We start from the raw sequence: 23,265 nt of genomic DNA, 5'->3' as shown, positions 1-23,265 counted from the left end.
AGGAATGGGAGAGAGTTTCAAACTCTCTGGCAGCAGTGAGGGGTACGTATTGGCCCACACACGGCCTCCATGATACACTCATTCTTTCAATCAAATTCCTCCCATCAGCTTCCCTTCTGCCCCAAGGGTCAGCACCCACCAGAGAACTAGCCAGATCATTTTCACTTACATCGCTCTATTATACAGTTGGGTAAGAAAAGAGAATAAAAGTCTGTAAAAGACAAGAAAATATGCAAATTCAAGCACTAATAACATCAATAAGTATGACGTGATGCCTGCAGCAACGTCTCCTGTTCAACACTCACAGGAAAATTTTGAAAGTAGAAGAGACAGTATCAAAAGTCTTACTCTTGAAAACTTTCAGAGCGCAATTAACCAGGATTATTTTCTAGATCTTTATGTAAAATTCAGAGGAATTATTCACACATTTATAGCTAGTCACAGTTAGTACATTGATGAATAATCATCTTAGAGGACAAAATCAGATAAGAAAAACCACCACATTTCAAAAATACCACAGAGTATAGCCAAAATACTCACTTAGGGCAATGCATCCAATTTTACCATCTTACTTTTTATTAGAGAATTATTCAGAGATGCCTCCTTTTTAAAATCAAAATTATCTACCTTTTATCTTAACACAAGTTAGAGCATTTTGGCATTTTTTTCTATCTGAAGGAGAAAGGTGATTGTCACCACACAATAAGAGTCTGTGCTTGATTAGTACAGCATTTCACAGAGTTTGCATATAGGAAAAAAAGCCAGATGAAGCAAAAACCCAGCTAATATTAAAAAGCAGTGGTTTAGGCTGTGCAAATACATTCTTTATGTCTGAAAAACTTGTAAGGAGATATCTGTAGAAAACACAAGCAAACTATAGATAGCTGTGAGCAGATTGGAGCTATACGTGAGCACAAAGCACTCTGTCACATTGTGCAGCTGGAGAACTCGGGGAAGACATGGGCTGATTAATCCATAGCCTGGCTGATCTCCTCACAGACAATTGAGTTGTCTGTGAATCTACTTGTGCATCACAGCAGGTTCAGGTACAGACTATCAGTTCTGTACTCATGCAGTAAAAAGCTGAGTATTTAAAAATATATTTGAATGAAACTAAAACTATACAAAAGAAAGTTGGTACTTTAGCTTTTATTTGCAAGATGAACTTCATTCTTTTCTAAAAGTATTTTTCAGTCTAGAAACTTTGATTGCATTACTTTAAGAATTCCATGGAGAAAAAAATGCTACATTGATAAATCTCAATGAGGAGAAATGCACTCTGCATCACAAAAAATACCCTGATTTTATTATAGGGTGAAGTAATCTGTGTGTTTTGTTTTGTTGTTTTTTTGGGCAGGGGGTCTGTTTGTTTCTTTGTTGTTTTTTGGGTCTTATTTACCAATCTGCTGTTCATCATACCTACAGTACTGATATTTGCACTTGTGGTAGCCAAAATAGGTAGCAGTTCTCCATTTTTTGCTGATGAAATAGTTTTACATAGTAAACACAAAGAATTAAAGTGAAAATATTTTTTTACAATCCTACATTTTACTTCTGCAGTTGTAACTTTTATCTAGCAGTTCACTCTTTGCAAAAAATAAAATAATGTCCTGTACTTGGCTGGAACTTTAGTGTAAGTGTGAGCAACAACTCCACAGTATTTTTTTAGATGAGCCACACTGATAGCTTTGCACTTCCTTGAGGCCTCTTCTCTTCTCACTGAATGAACTCCAGGGAATGGCATCATGTCGGGCTTTCCAGATGGATTATGTGAAGCCATAGCTCAATGTCATTTTCAATAGCAAGGCTCATAATTAAAGGTCAAATAGTCACTTCATCTGCAATCAATCAATAGAAGAAGTACTAATACTAAGTACTAATCAATCAATGGCAAATGCACTAATAAAAGCCATGCATCAAATGTCCGCATGTGCGTGTGCTCACATGTACTGTGCATATATGTGAGTAGGAAGAAGGAGAGAAAGAGAACAAAGTATGGGTGGATATGCCAGAGGGCATTGTGAATACTGTATTTATCTTCGCTAGTTTTAGGTTTCTATCCTGTTTCACTTATTAAGTGAAATACAATTCAACATTGGTTTTTTTCTGCATATGTGATGTATTGTATTCAAACAACTGCCAAAGCACCTACCTCTATTCAGAAATATCGGCTTGTGTTCCTAACTAAGAAACACAAAGGCACCTACCCTGTGTAATCTGTCCTTACACAAACATGCCCTGCACTCTGATCTCTGAGACAAAAAGTGTGTCAACTGTTCTGTCTACAAAATAAAACCCAGCATATGGGAACAGCACTCATCTCTGTGCAGAGCAAGCACTTATTCATGGATTCAGCAATGGAAGTGGCAGTTGGCCTCATGAGCATGCACTGCATGGGAATTAGTTGGTTTCATAATATGGTGTGGGAGAAAGTGACTTATAAAAGTCTTCTCATGCCTCTCCTATTACCACTTCTAAAGCTTTAAATCCGTCAGCTCTTCTCCCACTTTAGTCAGTGCCATTCTAAGCTCTCTGGGGTATGGGCCAGACGTACCTATTTGGAGTTTCACCTGCCAAGCTGAGAGAAATCAGTTTCAAAGTGAAAGAACAAGTGTTGGGGGGTCATTTATACACTACCACCAGAATCTTGAAGACAAACAAAGCAGAGCTCCACAACGGATGTGAAACCAGACCCTGAGCTCTGTTTGTGCTTTCAGGCATTGTAATGACAGAGAGAGGGGGAAAAACTCTCTCTGCTACAAGAGAACAGAAGGCTTCAACTTGAAGGGTTTATAGTAAACACCTTTGGACAAGGAGAAACCTGACAGAACAACAAAAGAGTAAGGGCCAAAATGCGCATGTCTGTTCTTGTTTCTGCTAAGATCAGGGTGGACAAGACTGTGCTGCAGATATATTTAACTGTTATTCAGAAGTGCCTTATCCTTAAAAACAAATCAGATCTACTCTGCTTCCACCTTCAGAGAAGGAATAAAAGCTAGCTTCTCTGGTTAACAGCTCCAGTTTACATCATCATTTCAGGGGCATGCCTTATCACCCTACAGCTTTATAAAACTCAATCCTCCCTATTAACATAGAAATATGTGTTTATGCAGCTTTATCTTACCTGGACCTAGTACTAATACAGAACAGAGTAAAATACCAATGGTCACAAAACCAGACAGCTTGAAACTGATACACAACAGGCATGCCTGTGTAGTGCACACACCGTGTAGAGGTGCACCAAAGAGCGGCAGGGCCCTCAGGCTTACCAAAGATGGGCTCCCAGGGACTGCTAAAAAGAGCATTTCCCCATTGGGGGTGGTGCTCAATTCAGGACACACTGCTGTTGGCCCCACACAAGACAAACTTGAGATCTTCAAAGAAACCTTGAGAAAGCTGAGCCTCAGAGATGGAATACAGCAAGGGAAGCAGGTCCCAGCCACTCAGCAATCTCAACACAGGCCTTGAGCAGCAAGGAAAGGCAGTGCAAAAGTGCAAAGCATAACAACGAATGACATCTTGTGACAAGCCTCCTAGGAAGTAAACTTGCTTTCCATGAAAGCTAAGCTTTTCAAGGATGAAGGTAAAGCAGTCAGTCCTGAAGCTGACAAACAGCTCAGCCTATAGGCATGAAACAGTCCTGCAATACTGCATTCCACCATCTACCTGTTTAATTTCAATTTGCACTTATCTATGAGCCATCTGTATTAGGAGGGTAAAAGTATATATGGCTGGGGAGAAGCTGTAGGAGTCCTTGAAGTCAAGGTGGTCAAAGTATTTTTGTTGGTGTTCTTGGGCAAAGAAAGCTGCAAAATACAAGGCCTGACTCATCAGGCTGTGCTAATGAGAGCAGTAACTTGGAACTGGGAAAATGTGAGCCAAAAAGTCAAGCAAGCTAGGAACCTCAAACGAGGTTCTTTTAAAGGAGAAAATAAAACATAAAAAGGAGAGTGTACTAGGAGAAGAAAAGTGAATTGACTCAGCTATGTGCATAGGGTGCAGGTCAAGACAGGCTGCATGAGGATGCTGGGTAGAGTGAATAAAAGAAGGTGAAGGCAAGCCCCTTTAGAACTTAAATATAAAAAAAAAACAAAACAACTTAGTGCTTATTTTCTTAGTGCCATGGCAAGCTGCAGAAGTATTCATAGAGCATGGAGAAAACTATTTTCACTGGGAAGGAAAGGGGAGACTTGCACATTTGTGCTGCTAAATACAACCAGCTTCTTACAGTATCACAGTTGTGTCCTAAGTTTATATGCATGTCCTTATAATGGCAAGTTGTTACTTATAATAGCATGTTGTCCTTATAATAGCATGTTGTTACTTATGTGTGGGGTTGCTTTCTATAAACACAAATGTAACTATTCTCCTGAATACAAGCTCATTTATTAGTTGAAGTTTCAGTTTTGTAGAAGATTTGGCTGAAAAAGACCTAATGTCATTTAATCTATATTCTGCTCCAAGGTAGGATCAACTCCAGCAATCTAATTCCTGACACTTGTCTACAATGATAGGAGATTCAAGACATCAACAGGCAATGTATTCCAGAGCTAGACTGTTTTACATTAAACAGGTTTCCCTGACTGTTAGCTTAAATTTTCATCTCTGTTACAAAGTCCTTCCCTTTTCAAAGTCCACTGTGAGTTACTTTTTTCCTTCTTTGCATCAACCTTTCATGCACTTGAAGATCACTACTGTATTTCAGCTATCTTCTCTCAACAATCCCAATTGTTTCAACCTTCATCCGAGGTCACGTTTTTGACATCTATGATCATTCATGGTGCTTTTCTCTGATCTCTTTCCAGTTGGTCCGCATGATTTTTGAATTGTGAAGCCCAAAACACCATGCAAGTGACACAAGTCATAACACTCTCAAGCCATAAAACTTCTGCTACTTCTCTGCAACACAGAATATTGTGTGAAAGGAAATTAGGCTGGTTTGGTATGATATGCATTTGAGCAATCTATGGAGCTGTTACTAATTTCCTTGTTTCTTCCTACACTGTTAGAATAATTTCTTTAATTATTTGTTTCAGTTGTTTTCTATAGACTTAAGTTAAACTCACTTATCTATAATTCCTTGTCCCCTCCTCATTTCCACTGTGAAAAAAGGCATAATGTTTGCCTTTTTCTTGTCTTCCAGGAACTCCTCCACTTCCCACAGACTTTCAAGGTCACTTGCTAACAGTTCTGCAGCATAGGCCTGGCTGAAGTAAAGAACCCTGAGATGAGTTTCGCTACATCAAACTGACTTGAAAACATCTCACCTAAGTCCTGACTTGTTCTTCCCCTGTTTCAGGCCGAGTTCTTACCCTTGTTACTGACACTGGCTGTGCTTCTCTTTGACAGACAGAGTTTTGAAGAGGCATATATTCAGTCACATATGCTCTATCAAATGCATGATTTTAAAGTTTGAAAAACGGTAAGAAAATATCCAAGTACTAGTCATTTCAATGACTGAACATAATGGATGAAGCAGTAGCAAGCAGCTGTAAGCATAACTGATCTAGCAGTATTTTGTTAATTTCCATCAGAACATCTTATTGTTACTAAGGGATCATAAGTGACAAATATCTCATTGATGTTTTGAAAAATTACTTCTAATAAATAAGACTGTCCAAACTATCTGCAGACTTAAAATACATATATTTTGCTCATGTTAAGCAAAAGGCAGTACTGTCTATTTGTGGTTTCTGAATACACAACATGCTTTGATTTTCACTTGTACCTCCTAGCTTTGAGGTGTAAGATTCTACTGTGAGACTGGGCAGATATACCTTACAATGTTTTCAGTAATGAAACTGAAATTTCATCAGTATTGGATTAGGCAACAGAACAGAATAGGAACAGAAAGAAAAATCCAGCTTTCCTTAACACTAAAATCTCAGCTGAGAAGACTTGTGTTGTTTGCCCTGTAATAAGCATTTATTTTATCTGTGCAAGAATATTATCCTACTATTAGTATCATACTGGTAGCATTACTTGTAACACTAAAACCAGCAACCACCAACATTTTTTCAACACAGTAAAGTATGAATGTTACTGTTGCTTTGCTCAAAAGCTATTTTCCTTACTTACCCAGGGTGAGAGATTTGTGTGTGGAACAGAAAATTATAGCCACTGTGTCTGCTGGTGTGAAACCAGAGTTATTCCTAGAAAAGAAAGAGTTTTAATAATCTCTCATAGCAAAAACCCTTCTTAAAACACCATTGATCAAATATATGACTTTAAGGATCCATATGCACATTTACTTCACTTTGATCAGGTCTAGTGACAGAAATAATTCTACCCACAAATGAACAGTAGTGTATGATTTTTTTTTTCCTTAAGCAGAATTGTTTCTCAGTTGTAGCAAACTCTCTAATGAATACGCTCCCTTGTGAAGGAGAGGAATTGTGAACACACGGTATGTAGGACACAACTTTATTCTAGCCACACCTACCTTTGCAAACATGCTGTATCACAGCAGCGGCCAGCTTGCCTCTGAAAAGAATGACCTACAGTTTCTTTTCCTAGTATGCAATGTTTAAAAAAGCTCAATTTAGATAGTATATTGAGTCCACACTATAAGCACTACCCTAGAATATGCAGTTATCTTCTACTTCAGAGAAAACTTTATGTAAGGGTTTGTACACTGAGAATAAGGCCAGGAAGGGTGGAAAAATGACATACAGCAGTATATGACTGGCCAACAGATCACCCTTTGGTCCAAATCAGGAATAATTTTATAGGATTATAAATATTTGCCATACTGTGTAAGTTGGTTACTACTTATGGCATTTTACATTTTACAGTTGGGACATATTTCCCTGCCAGGTCAGGACTAGCATTTCAGAAGTTATTTTAAAATGCCTTCTAAGGTCAGGGTATGACATTGTCACAGAGAAATTTTCTTGTGGCACTAAAAAAGCATAAGTAGATCTTTGTGATTCTCCCTTATGGATATTGTATAATTTCTATAAAGCACGCATCTGGACTCTGCTGTATTGTGGCGCGTCCCGTTCAGCAGAGTGCTGCTAAGGAAAACTCTCAGGGAAGCCTAAGTGAGAGGACACTGGTGGATACTCTGACCAGCTCAAGTTATGTACTAAACCACTGGCTAACATCATTCTCATGGTACTATTTTTTGAGAAGTGAATATGCAACTGTTCTTCCTGGTAGAAATTTTAAAAATAATTAAAAAAATTAGCTCTACCAAACATTAGTTCAGGACAACTGCCTTTTAAGAATCACCATATAACTGTAACACATTTGACATATACAGAGAAGAGTGAATTGCCAGCCCAGCAAATGTATCTTGAGATGTAAAAAGTCAAACTGAGTTCTCTCTCTCATATGTCATCAGCATGTCTGCAGGACAAATTATACCTTCAGTGACATCTGTGCAAATCAATTTTTTTTCAGTGGATGAGGTATAGCAGTGATTGATTGAGATTTAATAACTCTGTAATTAACACACAAGAAAGGACAGAATTCAGGTCCTGCTCTCTTAGCCTATGAAACTCTAAGAGAAAATGCAGTAAGGACAATATGAAATACCAAAATGAGGTCACCCCTATTCAGAAACCTGCCTTTACATATTTGAATAAACTGTATCACCCGAAACAAATATATTGCACAAAACAAATATTCAAATATTCTGACTGAGCACATTCAATTACCTTGTAGAGAAGAGGAAAGTTAAAAACATGAAGCTCATCTGAACAGAAAATACTGAAAGAGAAACAAGTTAAAATTAGACGTACATCAGAGAAGTAAAGATCACTTAAATCTCTGCAATTGCTCTGTACACGCCAGATGTACATGTACATTTTGCCTCTCTACAACAGGTCAGAAGCTAGGTTGGACCAAGTCTACCCAGAGAAATCCAGTAAAAGGCAACCTTTAAAGACAATCACGTCTGGAAGAACAATATGTACCATTTCATCCAAGAAAGCCAGAGCTAATATCATGGCTATACAAGTTCCTCCTGAGGTAACTCTTCTGAATCAAGTATTTCTTGACACGATGAATGGCAGGAAAGGTCACTGCTGCATGCTGCCCATCTGTTTGCACTATTGAGTTGACAACATAAAATCTCTTGGACAATGCTCTGGTTGCCAAGTATTTAAATTTAGCCCCTTTCTATTTAGCAGAAATACAATGTCTAAGTACGATCACAGTAAATATTCTTACACACTGGATATATTATTCTCCCAGCGTACGATCACTGTTAACAGAAGATCATCACAGATACTCAATTCTTTCAGAGACAAAGGCTAATTCCTGACCCATGCAAGGTACATCAGATAAAGCAACTTTCATTCAAGCTCAGTTGGCTCTGTGAGTGTGGACAGTTTTTGGGCATACTAAGGGTAGCTCTTCCCTCCGCCAGCTCTCGTGATTGTGGGATGCAGAGCTCACCCTTGGTGACAGGAGTGAGATCTGGGAAGCAGGCAGCTTCCCCGCTGTGCTGTGAGGAGCTCCTGGGGCTGCAGAGACCAAGCGCTGTGCCAGGGTGCAGGAACTCCCCACAGAGCTGGAGCAGAAACTCTGAGACCAGCACAGACCTTTTCTGTTCTTTTATGGGGGAAGAGCTTTGACTTTCAGCAGAATCTGGGGTGGGCCGTCTCCCTTCTCCTTGCAAAACTTGTGAGTGCAATAAGGCTAATGTGTCCCATAGATTAGTGCAAGCCAAGACAATACATTTGATCTTGACCCTAGTTTACAACTGGGCAACATGGCAAGGATATTAGCTATTACCAGTGACATTTTCCATTCTCTTACATACATTTCCTAGGATGTATAAACATCACCTCAGCATGGACTTAATTCTTCCTTTGTGAACTAAGGAAGTAATCCATTGCTCCTGAATCACTATTTTTTTCTGCAACTAAGTACATTAACTTAATATGCACAGAAATAAAACCCCTTAATACATATAATTCTGTAAAGCAATAAGCATCCGTTGCTTCCAATTATCCCTTGTGCATATTTTGCTGTGGCTAGAATATTAACATAAAAATGATATGAAAATATTAATCAGCAGAATAATAAATGCAGTTTTATCTTAAACTCTTTGTGCTAATTTCGCACCCTGATATAACACAACACACACATCCAACCAACACATCCAATGGAGGTTCAGAAACTTTTTCTAGAATATGTGTCCATATCCATCTCCACAACTTCCTTGTTTTTCGGTTTTATAAATATTTCAGAAGAAAAACTAATGTCTAATACGTTCCAAGCAGTTTCAATGCTTATGTTAATCTTCTTACTAAGAAACTCCAGCTATGCACACCGGAAATAAAATGTATATATAATGATTTTCAGTGCATTGCACTGCAAGTGGTATATATAATCACACATGGCACAAAGGCAGAGTTGTCTTGCAGGGGAATTAAAGACAGGACAAGAAAAGTAATGGAAGCAACCACTTTGTGTCAACTGTTCAAGGAAGAACACGCCTTTTTAACAGCAAAAGAATTTTTTTCAAAGTAGCGGTCATCACTAACATAGAATTACTTCATTCTGAGTTTCTCTGCATGTTGTCACAGTTTAAAATGTCCACATCCCTCTGTTTTGCTGACAACTCTGCACTGATTTAAATGCATCTGGGATGTGGTCCTTCTCAGGTGCCTATACAAACAAGTATTTCCTCCATTTTGAGAAAAAGGTCCTTAGAATGGCTTTCTTCTTCTTTGCTTTCAGAATAAAGTACTGATACAGTACCGGTTATAATTCCATGTCGTATTTTACATTATTATAGTGTTTCATAATCCAAAAAACTGCCACGATTAGGATAGAATAAGAACTGAGCCACTAAGGGCAGGGACTGACTTTAGTGGAGGTTAGATTTATAGAAGATATATTATTTTTATTAGACAGAAACGTGCATATGCACACACTTCAAGGTAGGTGATGCATTGATTTCTTCAAATCTAACAGCTTCAGAGTGTATGAGATGTGATTTATAGTGTAGTGTACTGCAGTTACCTCACCCCCAAGCAAATTGAAACTCCTGTCTCTGGACAGTCTGAAGTAAGACAGGAAATCCCTACTGGGAGAGGAGACAGTGCTTGTATACCACTGCCTTTCCCTGGGAGGTAGTGATCTGCAAGTGTATTTTTAACTGATGGCAAGGATACCAGCAGTCTATTCTCATGTGTATGTTATTTAAGGCTGAATGACTAGAGTGCTTCTAAAACAAACTCTGCAAGAAAAGTGTTCATCCACAGAAATATATCAACACGTTCAAACTCCCAACTAGTTTCTAGGTTTATAATACAGTAAGGAAGAACCATTTAAAAGTTGTAACAGTATTTCTGACTAACAGCTCAAACCCAAATATTTTCTTTCTGTTTGGAATGCAACATCTGTGCATTTATGGGTGTTTAATAACAAAGAAGCCAAAACAGAATGGTCATAAACATTTGAAAGATAGTACTGTGACTTTTTGGAAAGGGAAGAACACTGAGCAATCTCAGGCACACCTAAATGGCAGTGTTCATCCCTCTCTAAAAGCTTACTCAATCCCTTACAAGCATCCAGCCCTTAAGAAGTCCAGTAATCTGGTGTATTAGACATGTTAAAAATACAAGCTCTAGTCCCATGCCAGTATCACCCGTGTCCCACCCTTTCCAGTACATATAGCTCATTACACACCTGAAACAAATAAAAGAGATGTTTCAAGACTGAACTTACTTATGAAGACTATTATAATCAAGCTAAATTTATCAAGGTCAATATTTGGATTGGCAAAAGTATCACAGAAGGTTGTGTAGATGATCATGAGGAGCACACAGCTGCTGATAGCACCAAATGGAGGCTTCTTCCTTTCCAGCCAGTCCTTGATGTATCTTCGGACAATCTGAAACACAGAAACCAACAGGTTGCCTCTTTTCAAAGATGCAAGGAGCCAAGTTGGGCATCACAAAGTGAATCTGACAGCAGAAAGACACAAAGAGAAGAGAGTAATTTGGATGACGGCCACAGTGGATTTCAAAGCTTCCCTGCCACACAACTCTTCTTCTGGGGAATTTAACATTTGTAGTGCAACTTCCACTGGGCGTCCATAATGAGAGTATATTTTCAAGTACATTCAAATCCATCCTTAATCATGCCAAATGTTCTTTGCTAGCTGTCACTGAGACATGCCCATTAAGCCTCCCCAAAGTTTATCTCCTCTGCTGATACTAATGGATGTATGTAATTATCACAGTCCCCTTTGCATCAACAGACAATTCCAAGTGCAACTTTGGGAATCTTAAAAATCTGACATCTTCAGGAATTTCATGACGGTAGATAATCGAAAGTGATCCATGGAACATTTTAATATTTAAATAGCTAGCGATGCACCAGAAGTTTTTAATTAAATTATAACTCAAGCTTGAAAAGCAAAAGTGCACGTGTTGTGGGAGTTTAAATAATTCAAACTCTGAATATCTAGAGTTTTTGTAAATCCAAAGACAAATGCCATTTGCACGCTTTTAGAATACCAGAATTAACACATGAAAACAAGGAAACCTACTGTACTTAGCGGAACTTTTGCACTTTCAGGAAATTGAATTTGAAGTTGTTTTTCAAGAATTTTTTCAGAAACAACCACAGATTTTTAAAGCAACTTCAACTTTCAAATTATGCCAAAGACTACAGGACTAAGCCTCCGCAGATACCATGCATCTATTTCAGCCCTGCCTGGGGAGTCACTTCTATTTTTTCTCTTTACTTTATATGGTTTGAAAAAACTTTTTCAAGCTCTTATCATACAGCTGTGACTTGTGTTAATTTTTCAGCAATCACATTATCTTGTGTAATTTCTCCTGAGATGACCTGACGTTCTCTGTTACCATGCTCTTTCAGAAATAATAGCAGAAGATCCTGAAACACTTCTACCAGAGGGCTCCAAAGGTGTCTCATTACCTTCCCATAGCAGTACCATTAATAAACATCACAGCTATCAGTTTAGTAATACAGAACATTTCAGAGGTATTCAAGTTTAATAGCAAAGCATCATCACCAATGCTACCACAGGACCTTTTCACACGCTAACTGCCAAGGCTGCTGGACTGACCTCGGCTGTCAGTTTTCCTCACTGCCTTCCCAGCTTGTTTGCAGATCCCTCAATAGGGAAGTCCTGGAAGCAGCTATCCCAGTCGCCATGGCAAATGGACTTCATCAACCACATAGCAGTGCACATACTAAAAATTTGGCACATGGAGTTTGTGCAAAGCTAAGCAGGCAGCATTTACCTCCAAGTACTTCTAAGCTTCCCACTGATGAAAAATAACAGATTTACAGGAAACCATGTAAGGGAATGCTCAGCACTGCAGTGAAAACACTCAACTTTAAAATTTCACACTTGCCAGATGTTAAAGCGAGAACACAAGTCAGAATATAGAGCCAAACTTCTGAAAGAGCATTCAATGGAGCTCTTTAGCCACCTCCTTATATGCCACTGGGTAGGAATAAACCACTGCATTAATGAAAGAGGGGCAAGAAAGCTGACCGAAGACATTTAGTGCACAAACATCAAATGGGAAGACCAGATTAGTATATTTTGAGCAGATCTGAGACTATAATTATCAGAAGGAAAAGGCAAAGTTCTTCACCTCTAAAGTGAGTGTTTGCTAAGGAAGTTTAAAAAATCCTATTATCCCCTAAATTAAGGTCACACTGGGGAAAAAGAAAAGCTACTTAAGACAACCTACTTATTTACGGTCCTTCCACTGGACTTATACTGAAAGTAACGAGATGTTGAAAAAGAAAAAAAAGCAATAGTTAATTATGCCACAGTACAACTTATACTGGAGGTATTTATTACAAGAACTATAACTTTGTGTCTGTACAAGGTATAATTATAACATACAAGACAATAATAACTTTATATACATATTTAACATGGACAGCCATATAAGAGAAAGAAAAAACATTTTAAAAATGAAACTGCAAGCAGTATTTCCTCAAAATCTTCAATTAGCTGATATAATCTTTAAGTATTCACCTTTATCTAGTCTGAAATTACTGTGACTCATCAACCATAAATACCAGTATGGCTTCCCACTGCATACTGTATTTTTAAAAAAGATACATATTCAGACCCTGAAGAACTTCAGGAAATCATATAATTAATGCATTGTCATGCTAAATATATACTGTAAATACACAGACAAAATACATCGTCTCTAACACAGGATCCCACACAGTTTGATCTCCTCACAAAGTTCATGATGATCTAGAATTTCAGAGGTCAATTCAGCCTATGATCATTGATTCAAGGTAATCTAAATTCTTGTACAACTTAAGAGGGGAGAAATATAACCCTACAGGTATCTCTAAAAGCTCAACTATATTTTTCATGGGGAAGCTCATATCAGCTGATTCATTTTGACTGAAGAACAATCCATTTGTTACTTATTCATGCCCTGCAGAGTTGTTTCAGGACAAGAATGCTTTGAAAGCATTTTACTTCTTAACCCAATTCTATAACTTTTCAGGGTTAACATAGGACTTTAAAAAATTGTGAAGATTTGTAGTGAAATAACAATAAATCCCACAAATATAATAAAGACAACACACAATAGAAGTACAGAGTCAGCCAGCCAGCGAACCTTCTTGTTCTGTAGTGCCAGCACTCTCTGACAGAAAGTCTAACAGAGGTTGAAAAGCCATGAGCAACACAGATTGAAATGATCAACGAAAGAAATTAATGGGTAATACTGAGCCTGGACAGATATATTAAGCTTCATTTGTCTACAAACACAGCAAAAGCTAACACAATCATTTTTGCATGTTATGGCCTGTACTAAAAATGCCAGGCTCAGGCACCATACTGGTGTGCCACATCTTAGTTGAAATGCCAAAATCCAGTATTTTGAAGTATGTATCAGTACAATGGGGGACAAGGGAGGGACAAGCATCAGAGAAACAAGCAGCTGAGAAAACATCTGCACTGATGCTCCAGTGAAAAGATGAACTTATAGCCTAGTGTAGAAATGTGAAAGACTAACATCCAAAATAGATGCGTCAGACTGCTACACTGATGGAAAAAAGCAAAAATAGGAGTACTCTTCAGATGCAGTAATTCCACACATTAGAAAATGCAGTTAAAAACAACATTTGGGGGGGAGGTGGGGAAGTGGGGAAATGCTGCAGGATGCTTACCATGTTGCAGAGAATGCATGCACAGTTTTTTAAGGTACAAATCTCAAGGTACAAAGGCCTTGCATTCTGTATCCCTGCTGAGACTCCTGCAGAATTACTTCCATGGGGAGAGCTTTGAGGTCTCTGGTCTTATGGTAGCAATCCCATTAGGCACAATGAACTGCAATAATTTTTGTGCAGATTTAAATGCCAACCTCAAAGATCAAGGAATTCCTGGTAGCTGACATGGAGGCTGCCCACAAAAGAACAGTGCATGGTGAATCCTTCCCTCAAACTGTGGTTTAGTGCAGAGAAGAGAGAAAAAGAAGCAAAACTGTAGTAGGTGATATTTTATAAATTACCTGCATGATGAGAGAAGCTGATAAACTCAGAAAAGTTAGACAGCAGAAGAACATAAATGCACCCATCAGGCAACTACCTCCTGGTGACTATGTCCTGGCAATATCCAAAGGTTTTTGGAAAGGCATCAGCTCAAATTTGCTTCAAAACACAGTTCCAGGTTCAAATTTTCCTCTTGCCCAGGATTTAATTTTTAACAACAAAGGAAGGTAATTACACATGAATTAACAGTAGTGTCCCCATTTCAGTTTAGTTCTTCTACCAGAATGGTTACATCCAGAGTATTTTACCTCCAGACTTCTCCATATCCTGCCATAGCCTGCTTGTCTAAACACCAGCCTCCTTAAGCAAATAGGCTAGCTGCTCATCTGCCTAATTCACTTAACATCCCCTGTACAAAAAAAATCAATCTGCTATTCCAGGAAAACAGGTAAATAATGCTCATCTGTTATACAATCATACATGAAAACAGCAGAAGATATAGTATAGAAAAAAAATTCACTGATCCAATTGTACCTTCCTAACAGTCATGCTGTGTACCCAGAGAAATCTGTCAGTAAAATACAGCTAGACTATTTCCACCTGCCTGCTCAACTGCAGGGCTTACAAGATAAAAAATGAAATAAACAATGTAATTCATTAATGTTCATTATTAATTGAACTAAATAGGGCAAGGAGCTTCTCCCCTCCACCCGCCATGTATATGGAATGGAGTAATTTCTGACATTTGTAATACAGTACATCTTTAAAAAATTATCTAGATTTTCAATTTAATTTTTGTAATTATAATTTTTTAAAATCCACTAAGTGAAAAAAAACCAACAAACAAATAGAAACAAACAGCTATCATTATAAAGTAACTTTTTCTCTTAATGTTATAGACACGAGTATCTCTTGGTATTTATTGTATTACACAAAGCGGGTTTTTCCTCAGTCTATCAACTCTTTGGGACTGATTTAATCTTTAGCAGAATTTACAATGGTTGGATGAGCAGTTCTGCTCATCTTGGTTATTATGTATTGCTATGGACTTCAAAATACCTGCACAAAACACCTGGGCTTTACCATTTCAAGAAAGAAACACAAGTCTCTTTTCTTGTGTGTTGAAACATGCAAGGAAACAAGCTGAAACTATGCTGGATTACCATGATTCCTAAATGCAGCAGTTACTTTATTTACTTTGTCTTTTAAAATAGATTCCTAACTCATTCTTAACTAATATTATTACTACCTACAGAAACAGACCTTTGTAACGAACACTGCAATGCAAAATTTTCTTTTGAAAAGGTTTGAGTCAGGCTAGGTATTAGCAGTAGTTTAATAACTTCTCAATATCCCTTTCTATATAGTGATGGCAAACCAAGGAAGAAGACTGCACGGAATACTGGGAACTACTTCAGTGAAGCTTGGAATAAATGAAAGGGGAGCACTTGGAAAAGAAAGTGAACTAAGATGACAGGGACTGTGAAAATCAGTAGAAATAATCAGATATTGGAATGGAAGGGAGATTATATGTAGGATGTAGAAATGACATAAACAAGATGCAACATCCTTCAGAGATTCCTATAACATAGCCACCCTCCATGTATCCAAGGTCTGTACTGCAGTTAAAATCCACACATCCGTTTCCAAAGCAGAGCTCGTATCGCATCAGGACAGGGTCTGGCTAAAAATTTTATAGGGGCTGTACATGCATTAAGGCACACATTCTCACCTGTTCCTGCACATTGCTATAAAGTCCCAAACTTTGTTCTGGCTCACACAGCTTTCTATACCTTATAGACCATCAAGAAATATCAAATCTGTCCTTATTTTACAGAGTGTGCAATCTAATATTTCTTTTCTGAAGATGGGGCAGGAAAAGAAAACCAATCCAAAACCACGTTTGCAATCTGGGAAAAAAAAAAAAATCTTTTTTATGAGTGCCATGGTTTTTTTCCTCAGATTACCAAACTCCCTTAAAAGCTACCTTACCCCATGATGACAGTCAGTTCACTCCCAAGTGATAGCTACTGACACATATACACCTTCAAAGCAAGCTTTATAAAATCCACATGAGGCCATTTTGAAAATGAACTTCCACATTTTTGGTTAATTTAAAACTGCTGCTTTAAAACATTACAAACAGGTGCAATGTGGCAAAAATGTAGAGGCAGCCTGTAGCAGCAGTCCATGTTTTCTTCATAGTTTGTATTTCTGCTCCCTGCTTGAGCCAAGCATCAGAAAGGAGCAAGCTGTGGCCTAAATGCTGTTTATCTGCCATCTCAGTTTTCTGCAACAAGCTTCCAGAAGCACTCATCTCCCAGGGTACCATCCCTCCTCTCTACAGCTCCCCTGGAGTTTAAAGAGAAAGTAGGGCTACTTCCATATGGATTTAAGTCACAAGAATGAAAGGATTTGACACTGTTCCCTTTTCATACCGGCTTCTTTAACTACTGTCTCCCCCATCCACTATAATGAAACATTAGGCTTAGGTGAATAGTATCTTCTACTCCCTAGAACTGCCACCTACCTTTCCCTTCCAATTTCTTATTCTTTAAAAATAAATAAATTGCAAAGCTTTTTAGTTTCAATTTCACTGACAAGCTGTATTGCAACATAGCACCTTTTAAAAGTTGAGTTTATAAGCACACCTCCCAAATGCTGATAGGGTTCCTCAGAAACATTTTGGGCAATGATGCAGAAGGCGTTTAAAATCCTTTACTTGTAGGACATCAAGATTTTTTTGTGTGACTAGATTCAGCAAAGATTTCTGTACAACTGGCTTCATTTTATAGATTTGGGAAGAACTACTTAGAATCACAACATTAATTTTAGCTTTAGTTAAGGTCTGTTTAATGTGAAGTGCCCACTTTACACTGGCAGACAAATTACCAATGGGGCAACTAGAGAATGCATGAATGATAATGTACAGACAAGCTTTTTATTATTTATTCATAGAAAACAGTGGGTTTTGGTGTGCTGCTTTGAAAAATGTTCAAACTAGTAGAATATAATGAAAGCACAGTGAAAATTCTATTTCATTAACATTTAATCATAAATCGCTCTTTAATATAAAACATAAAATAAAAGTCTGTCATAAGCACTTAGGTGTAGAGAATGGAGAAAGTCTGCAAAAAGGGGAAAGAAAATATTGCAGTGGTTTTCACTGTTCCTGTTATCTGTCACTTCAGAAGAAAAAAATAAGCAAAGAAACTAGTTTTCTCACAACTGGTCATGAAGAAACTGCTTAGACATTTCTCAAAATCTTACATTTTGCTGGCTAAAAGTATTACCAACACCTATGGAAAAGAAAGCAATTATTTTATCAAAATCGCAATTGCTTAGGAACAGGAATCTTCATCAGAATGCTGCTACCCAGTAAAAAAATAATCAGAACTTCAAGCTGCCAGAGCAAATTCAAAAAATCTTTTCCATGAAATACTGATTACCGCATTTATTGTATAACAAGTATTCTCAAATTCCCCTTAGAGGTATACAAGAGTGGTGCACAAATAACAAAGTCTTGCACACCACAGATCTTCAAGGCTTATAGAACATTAGATCTTCATAAAATTCTACAGAGTATGTCTCCTCAAGATCTTTTGTCAGAGGTCTTATTCTGTATAAACACAAATGTAGTATTACACTATCAATATTGATTTAAGTAACATCATATTGTCAATTAGCAAAACACATCTGTAGACAGAGAGGACACAGGCCACTATTTTTTTTTAGGTTTAGACAACCTGCCCATGTACATCTCTGACAAAGACTAGAGCGATTCTCCTCATTGAAGACGACCTCTCAGCAACTGCCATCTGTAAGCCTCAGTGCCTTGCTGGTGACACAGCATCTTCCTCCTCCTTTAACAGCTCTTTTTCCACCCAACAAACGGCAGCCACCACCTGAGCAGAGGCTGTACCTGCAGCCCCTTACACATTTCATTGCCAGCAGCTAGAAAAGCACGTTTGACTCCTGTCAACGGCAGTCTTGCCGAACACTGAAAAACTGTTTTAGAAATAGTAGAAAATAAGCATCAATTACACTATTGCAACTTCTTTTTCCCAGCCATCATTAAAAATTCTGACAAGTCAGGCAAGCAACCAAAACTCTTGACACATTTTGCCATAAAGCAAACAAAAAACTCCAAACAAATCAAATCTAAAAGCACCTTCTCATCTGCTTTGCTTATATCCCAGAGGCTGCTCAAACCACAAGCTCTGCAGCCTGCTCAGGAAATGAGCATTTAGGCAACACAGGTTTTCCCAGAGGCGAGAATTTTTTTAAAGGAAAAAAAAAAAAACCCTTGGAGAACGATTCTTTTAAGCAGCCTTCTCTGTTTTACACTGATGTGGATTGAGCGTAAAGACTCTGTTGATCACAGCTGAGTAAGGATGGCTCAAGAAAAGCAATCCTCCAAGCAGGCAGGTTCCAAGCTCTTCCCCCCCCCCCCCCCCCCCCCCCACCTTTTACCACCCCCCCCCCAATCCAGCTTTTTGCTACCAGGTAACATTACTAGGCATTCTTCCACTAACTTTTCTGCTGAACACTATAACTGTGCATGGCAAGGATTTGACATTGTGGGCATGAAGTGCTAAATTAGAATTTTTGAAATAGTCATTCATGAATTGTGGGCCATTATCTCTGAATGCATCTGGAAGCCCAGAGTGAGCACCTTGTGACTTACTTATTGCTGTGCTGCGTGTTGTACAAGAGTTCACTAATGAGTGAGTAGTGGCCTATGAATGAAATGTAAAAGTTCCCATCTAATTCAGAGCAGATGCATGCACCTCCTGATGAAGGGTAAGCAGACCTATCACTCTGTCTCTTGGTGTCAGTCCTTTTCTTGCTTATTGTTTATCCCAGATTACTGCATGTTACTTTTTGATGTCCACATTCAAAAATGGCTTCTATTCCTGTCTAAGCAGGTTGGTTTACCTCTGTACAATTCTACCTAGTCACAACAATCAATGTAAACTACCCTTGGCATTTTTGATTTGTAGCTATCCTTAGCATTTCCTCTCTGCCATATCCTCTCAACAGATATACTCAAGTACAAAAATTTTAGAAATGAAGTCTTTATGCTTAGAGGAATGTGAGCTATTTCTGTTGATCATTTCCAAAAACTGCTTCAAGCACTTTTAAAAAAGAATCATCCTATTTCTTGTTGAAGTATATTTACTCCTAAATAAATTTGTGATTGAGTTACAGAAGTTTTAAGATTCCCTATTTTTTTTTCTTTCTGTTTTTATCAGAACCCCTAAATCACATCTGTTCTTACTCAAGTCTCATCACAATCTTGATTCTGAACTTAGGAGCATTCAGAGCACTTATTTCATATGCTAACTACTCAGTTCATGATACTCAGCCTTATTATTTGGTGCAGCCAAAACAACTCTACCATGGGTTGTCTAACAATCTAACTGGACGCTAGAATCAGCAACAGTACTCCTTAGGAATGAACTGCAAATCTTGCTGATATTTTTCTCTGTACATTCTGAATGCCTGAGAACAACAAACACTTACAAATATGTAAGAATTAGGCTTTGGGTGTTTTGGTTTGGTGTCTTAAGAATAGTGGACACTTATGACCGCTTTTGGTCTTTATACAGCAATTTCTTACCATGATGTGGACGAAAAAAAATAAATTAATATTTGTGAAAAAACAGATACTACAGAGACAAGACTCACAGAAAATCTTATATTGCAATTAGCATCTTTACAATCAGTGAAAGATTTCAATCATATGCCATGAAAAATAAGGCCCCATGTTTCAATATGAACAAGTATGAAATGAAACACTGAACAGCTGCTAATTCCATGAATACCCTCCATCCAGTGTAACAGATGATGGAGTCATGCAGAAAAAATAATTTGCAAACAAGCAATTGAAAACCTTACTGAAAAGCATACAGCTCAAGCAGCCTCAATTTTATTCTTTCTAAGCTTCTGACTGCTTAGCCCTTATATAATTTTTAATGTAGAGAATTTTTTATTCTTGTAATTAGTTTTAGATACTACACAGGGAGAACTTCCTCCATCATCCAGGCAAAGGGCATGTGACAAAAGAACTATGGAGTATTCTCAAAGCTCATTTGTATGGGGCTGGAATTTCTCACAGTCTGGACTGCCATTTTTCCCACTTTATGTTCACAGACTCCCTTCTCGATATGCAGTAGCGTATGTTTGTGGTAGTGAGGGACAGATGTTCAATCTCAACAAAGATCAATGTGGCTCCAGGGAGCACTGTAGCATCTTTTCTCTGATATTAGACTTCACTATCCTGAGGCTGTTCCTATGTGGCAGCTTACCAGGTTGCCAGCCTGTCTTTAAGATAGCTCAGTTCATCTTATTTTTTAAAATAAGGATGTATATTTAAAAGACATACCTGTCCAATAATAAGGGGGACTACAACAGTCATAAACAGCTGTGAGAATATAGATGTAAAAGGCACAGAGGAGGATGATCCAAGCTACAAAATAAAAATATACCATTAATGTACTTTTTCTTAGTATCTGCAAATTTCATATATAGATATCACACATTAATATACATTTTTAAGCATAAAAACTTGGAAATACATGCACACGTGTTTAACCGTTAAGTCCCAGCAAAGCATTTTGTATTCCACAATAACAAAACTAAAACAAACTCTGGTTGATTATTTTATAACCTAAGGTAATGGTTCCATCAGTATTCATTTAATCAAAACCTGCTACGCATATACAAAGTAAATCATATAAGCATTTGTAGGATGATAGTCTATAAGACAGGGAGTGAATCTTCCAACCTAAGCAGTTTGCTCAACTAACCTTACCGTTTACACAAATATCAAGCAACAAAAAATGGTGCGGTTATTTGAAGAAAGAAAGAAATAAATTTAAAACAAAAATTTAAAAACAGGTAAGATATTCACATGTTTTATTTCAATGATGTTAAAAAGAGATCTACTGAAATTATATAACTATTCTTTCATTAAGACAACAGTGACAGGTGATCTCTTAATTACAATTGTAAATGCTAAAAGTAATTTTTTTTAAAGACACAAGTAGAAAAGGTGAACCACACACAGTGAGTGGGATTTTGTAACCTACTTCAGAAAGATACTCACTATTTTTTCACTATTTATTCACTCAGAAAAATATTCACTATTTTTTACATTCTGATTGGACTTGTTTTATGCTAGGTCATTGAAAAGTTTCATTTAATATAATTTAACATATCTTTAAAAGCAGTAGAATATGCATTAAGAAATATAGTAAGAAGACTAAAATAGCATTTTCAGAGCTTCCACAGATAACAGTTTGCTTCATGATAACGGTAAATGACCTAACACTGAGGATTTCACAGATTCACATTATTTTTTATTTTGTACTTCACTTCAAAGATCCTCAAAACCATGACAGAGGTCAGAATCTTTTCAGCTCCATCTAAACAATGCTGATTTCCTAAATCATTCTCACATATGTCATTCTCATAAAGTACACTCAGACTGCATTATACTTTTGACACTTATTTTCCTTTCAAAGCTACCTGCAGGCATGACTGACAAGGTGATCACACAATATAGTCCCTTCCTGTAACTCTGCCTAGAAAAGTCAACGTAAAAATGGCCATAAAAATGGGTTTGGCATAAAACCACATTCTTCAGAAACTCAAACAACACAAAAATCAGAAATGTCACATATTGAAGTATTTTACTTTATTCAGAAATATACAACTGCAATATTTACCTACAGAAAATGACCTGATGAGAAAATGCCATTTATACCACTTTTGCAGTGGTTCAGGGGTACATGCATCGCTTTCTGTAAATGCCATTTGTATATGCACTGCTTGGGAGAACAGTGTACACACCAGCAGGGCTGGCTGTATGCAAGCTGAGCTTTTGGTGCATGCAGATGGCATCAGAACTGGGAAACAGCATGAAACGGAACTTCTAACACTAACAAATCATGGGACTTTGAGTGCTGCTTGCCCAGTTTAAGAGTGGGACTGGACCAAATCCACTCTTTTTTTAAACATACTCCACCACTTGCTTTCGCACGAATTCTGCCTGGGGCACAATGTACCAAGTTTGGCTGTTTCCTGTGTGTTACCTTAACAGGCAACTTCAGGTAAGACTTGGTTTGGCCATTTGAAAAATTACAGCATCTCATCCATTTTGTATACAACCCCTATCACTTCCAATTTTAGCAATGTGGGCATCAGAGACAGTTGGAGGGGAGCTGAAGACAATGTCATCATTGAGACTTTTGGTCTGCAAGTAGGGTGCAAGTGAAAGTGCCAAGAATTAAGAAGCCTACATTTCCCATGGAGGCAAAAGGCAGAAGGCTTGCAGGGGAAGATTCAGACCACCCACATGAGTACCTGAAGTCAGGCAGTACAGCTACACCATTCCCAAGGGAAACAGGGCTCTCTGCATGATTCCTTGCAGAAAATGGAGCATCAAAACTCCATCATACCACTCATGGTCTCCTTGTTTTAATTCTTGTAAGGAGCTTCTGAAATTTTAAAAGGTTTAGTTTTTCAAACTGTATTTAGACTTATTTTTTGCTACATACTGAGGAGTTAAAAGCATTACTTACTGTGTATTCAAGGAAGCTTTTTCAAGTGAAAGTGAAGATTTTTAAACTTTAAAATCTGCTTGGGTCACAGAGGAATTAATCTAACCAAGCAGTCAACATGCCAGGGCCCTCTGCATAGCTTCACAGAACTATGACACTTCGGCAGTGGCTCTGGTGCATTTTTATAAAAACACTGATTGGACTTCTCTGACTACTTTAAAGTTTTATGCTC

At 37.8% G+C, this 23,265-nt stretch overlaps 1 protein-coding gene across 1 annotated transcript in view; it reads right to left on the bottom strand.

Moving 5' to 3' along the window:
- SLC10A7 (solute carrier family 10, member 7) overlaps positions 1-23,265 on the bottom strand; it is a gene marked incomplete at its 5' end in the record, with an annotated part of 141,933 nt that overhangs the window by 15,517 nt on the left and 103,151 nt on the right. The window contains 4 exons of the mRNA XM_010185825.1: positions 6,079-6,152; positions 7,662-7,713; positions 10,687-10,852; positions 20,855-20,938. Coding sequence (XP_010184127.1) covers positions 6,079-6,152; positions 7,662-7,713; positions 10,687-10,852; positions 20,855-20,938 — 376 coding nt within the window. The remainder of the gene's footprint in view (positions 1-6,078; positions 6,153-7,661; positions 7,714-10,686; positions 10,853-20,854; positions 20,939-23,265) is intronic.

This window comes from Mesitornis unicolor, unplaced genomic scaffold, assembly GCF_000695765.1.
Source record: "Mesitornis unicolor isolate BGI_N332 unplaced genomic scaffold, ASM69576v1 scaffold3876, whole genome shotgun sequence".
In the NCBI taxonomy this organism is placed as follows: Eukaryota; Metazoa; Chordata; class Aves; order Mesitornithiformes; family Mesitornithidae; genus Mesitornis; species Mesitornis unicolor.
The sequence above is the reverse complement of the archived record's forward strand: the minus strand, read 5'-3'. Positions and strand labels throughout refer to the sequence as shown.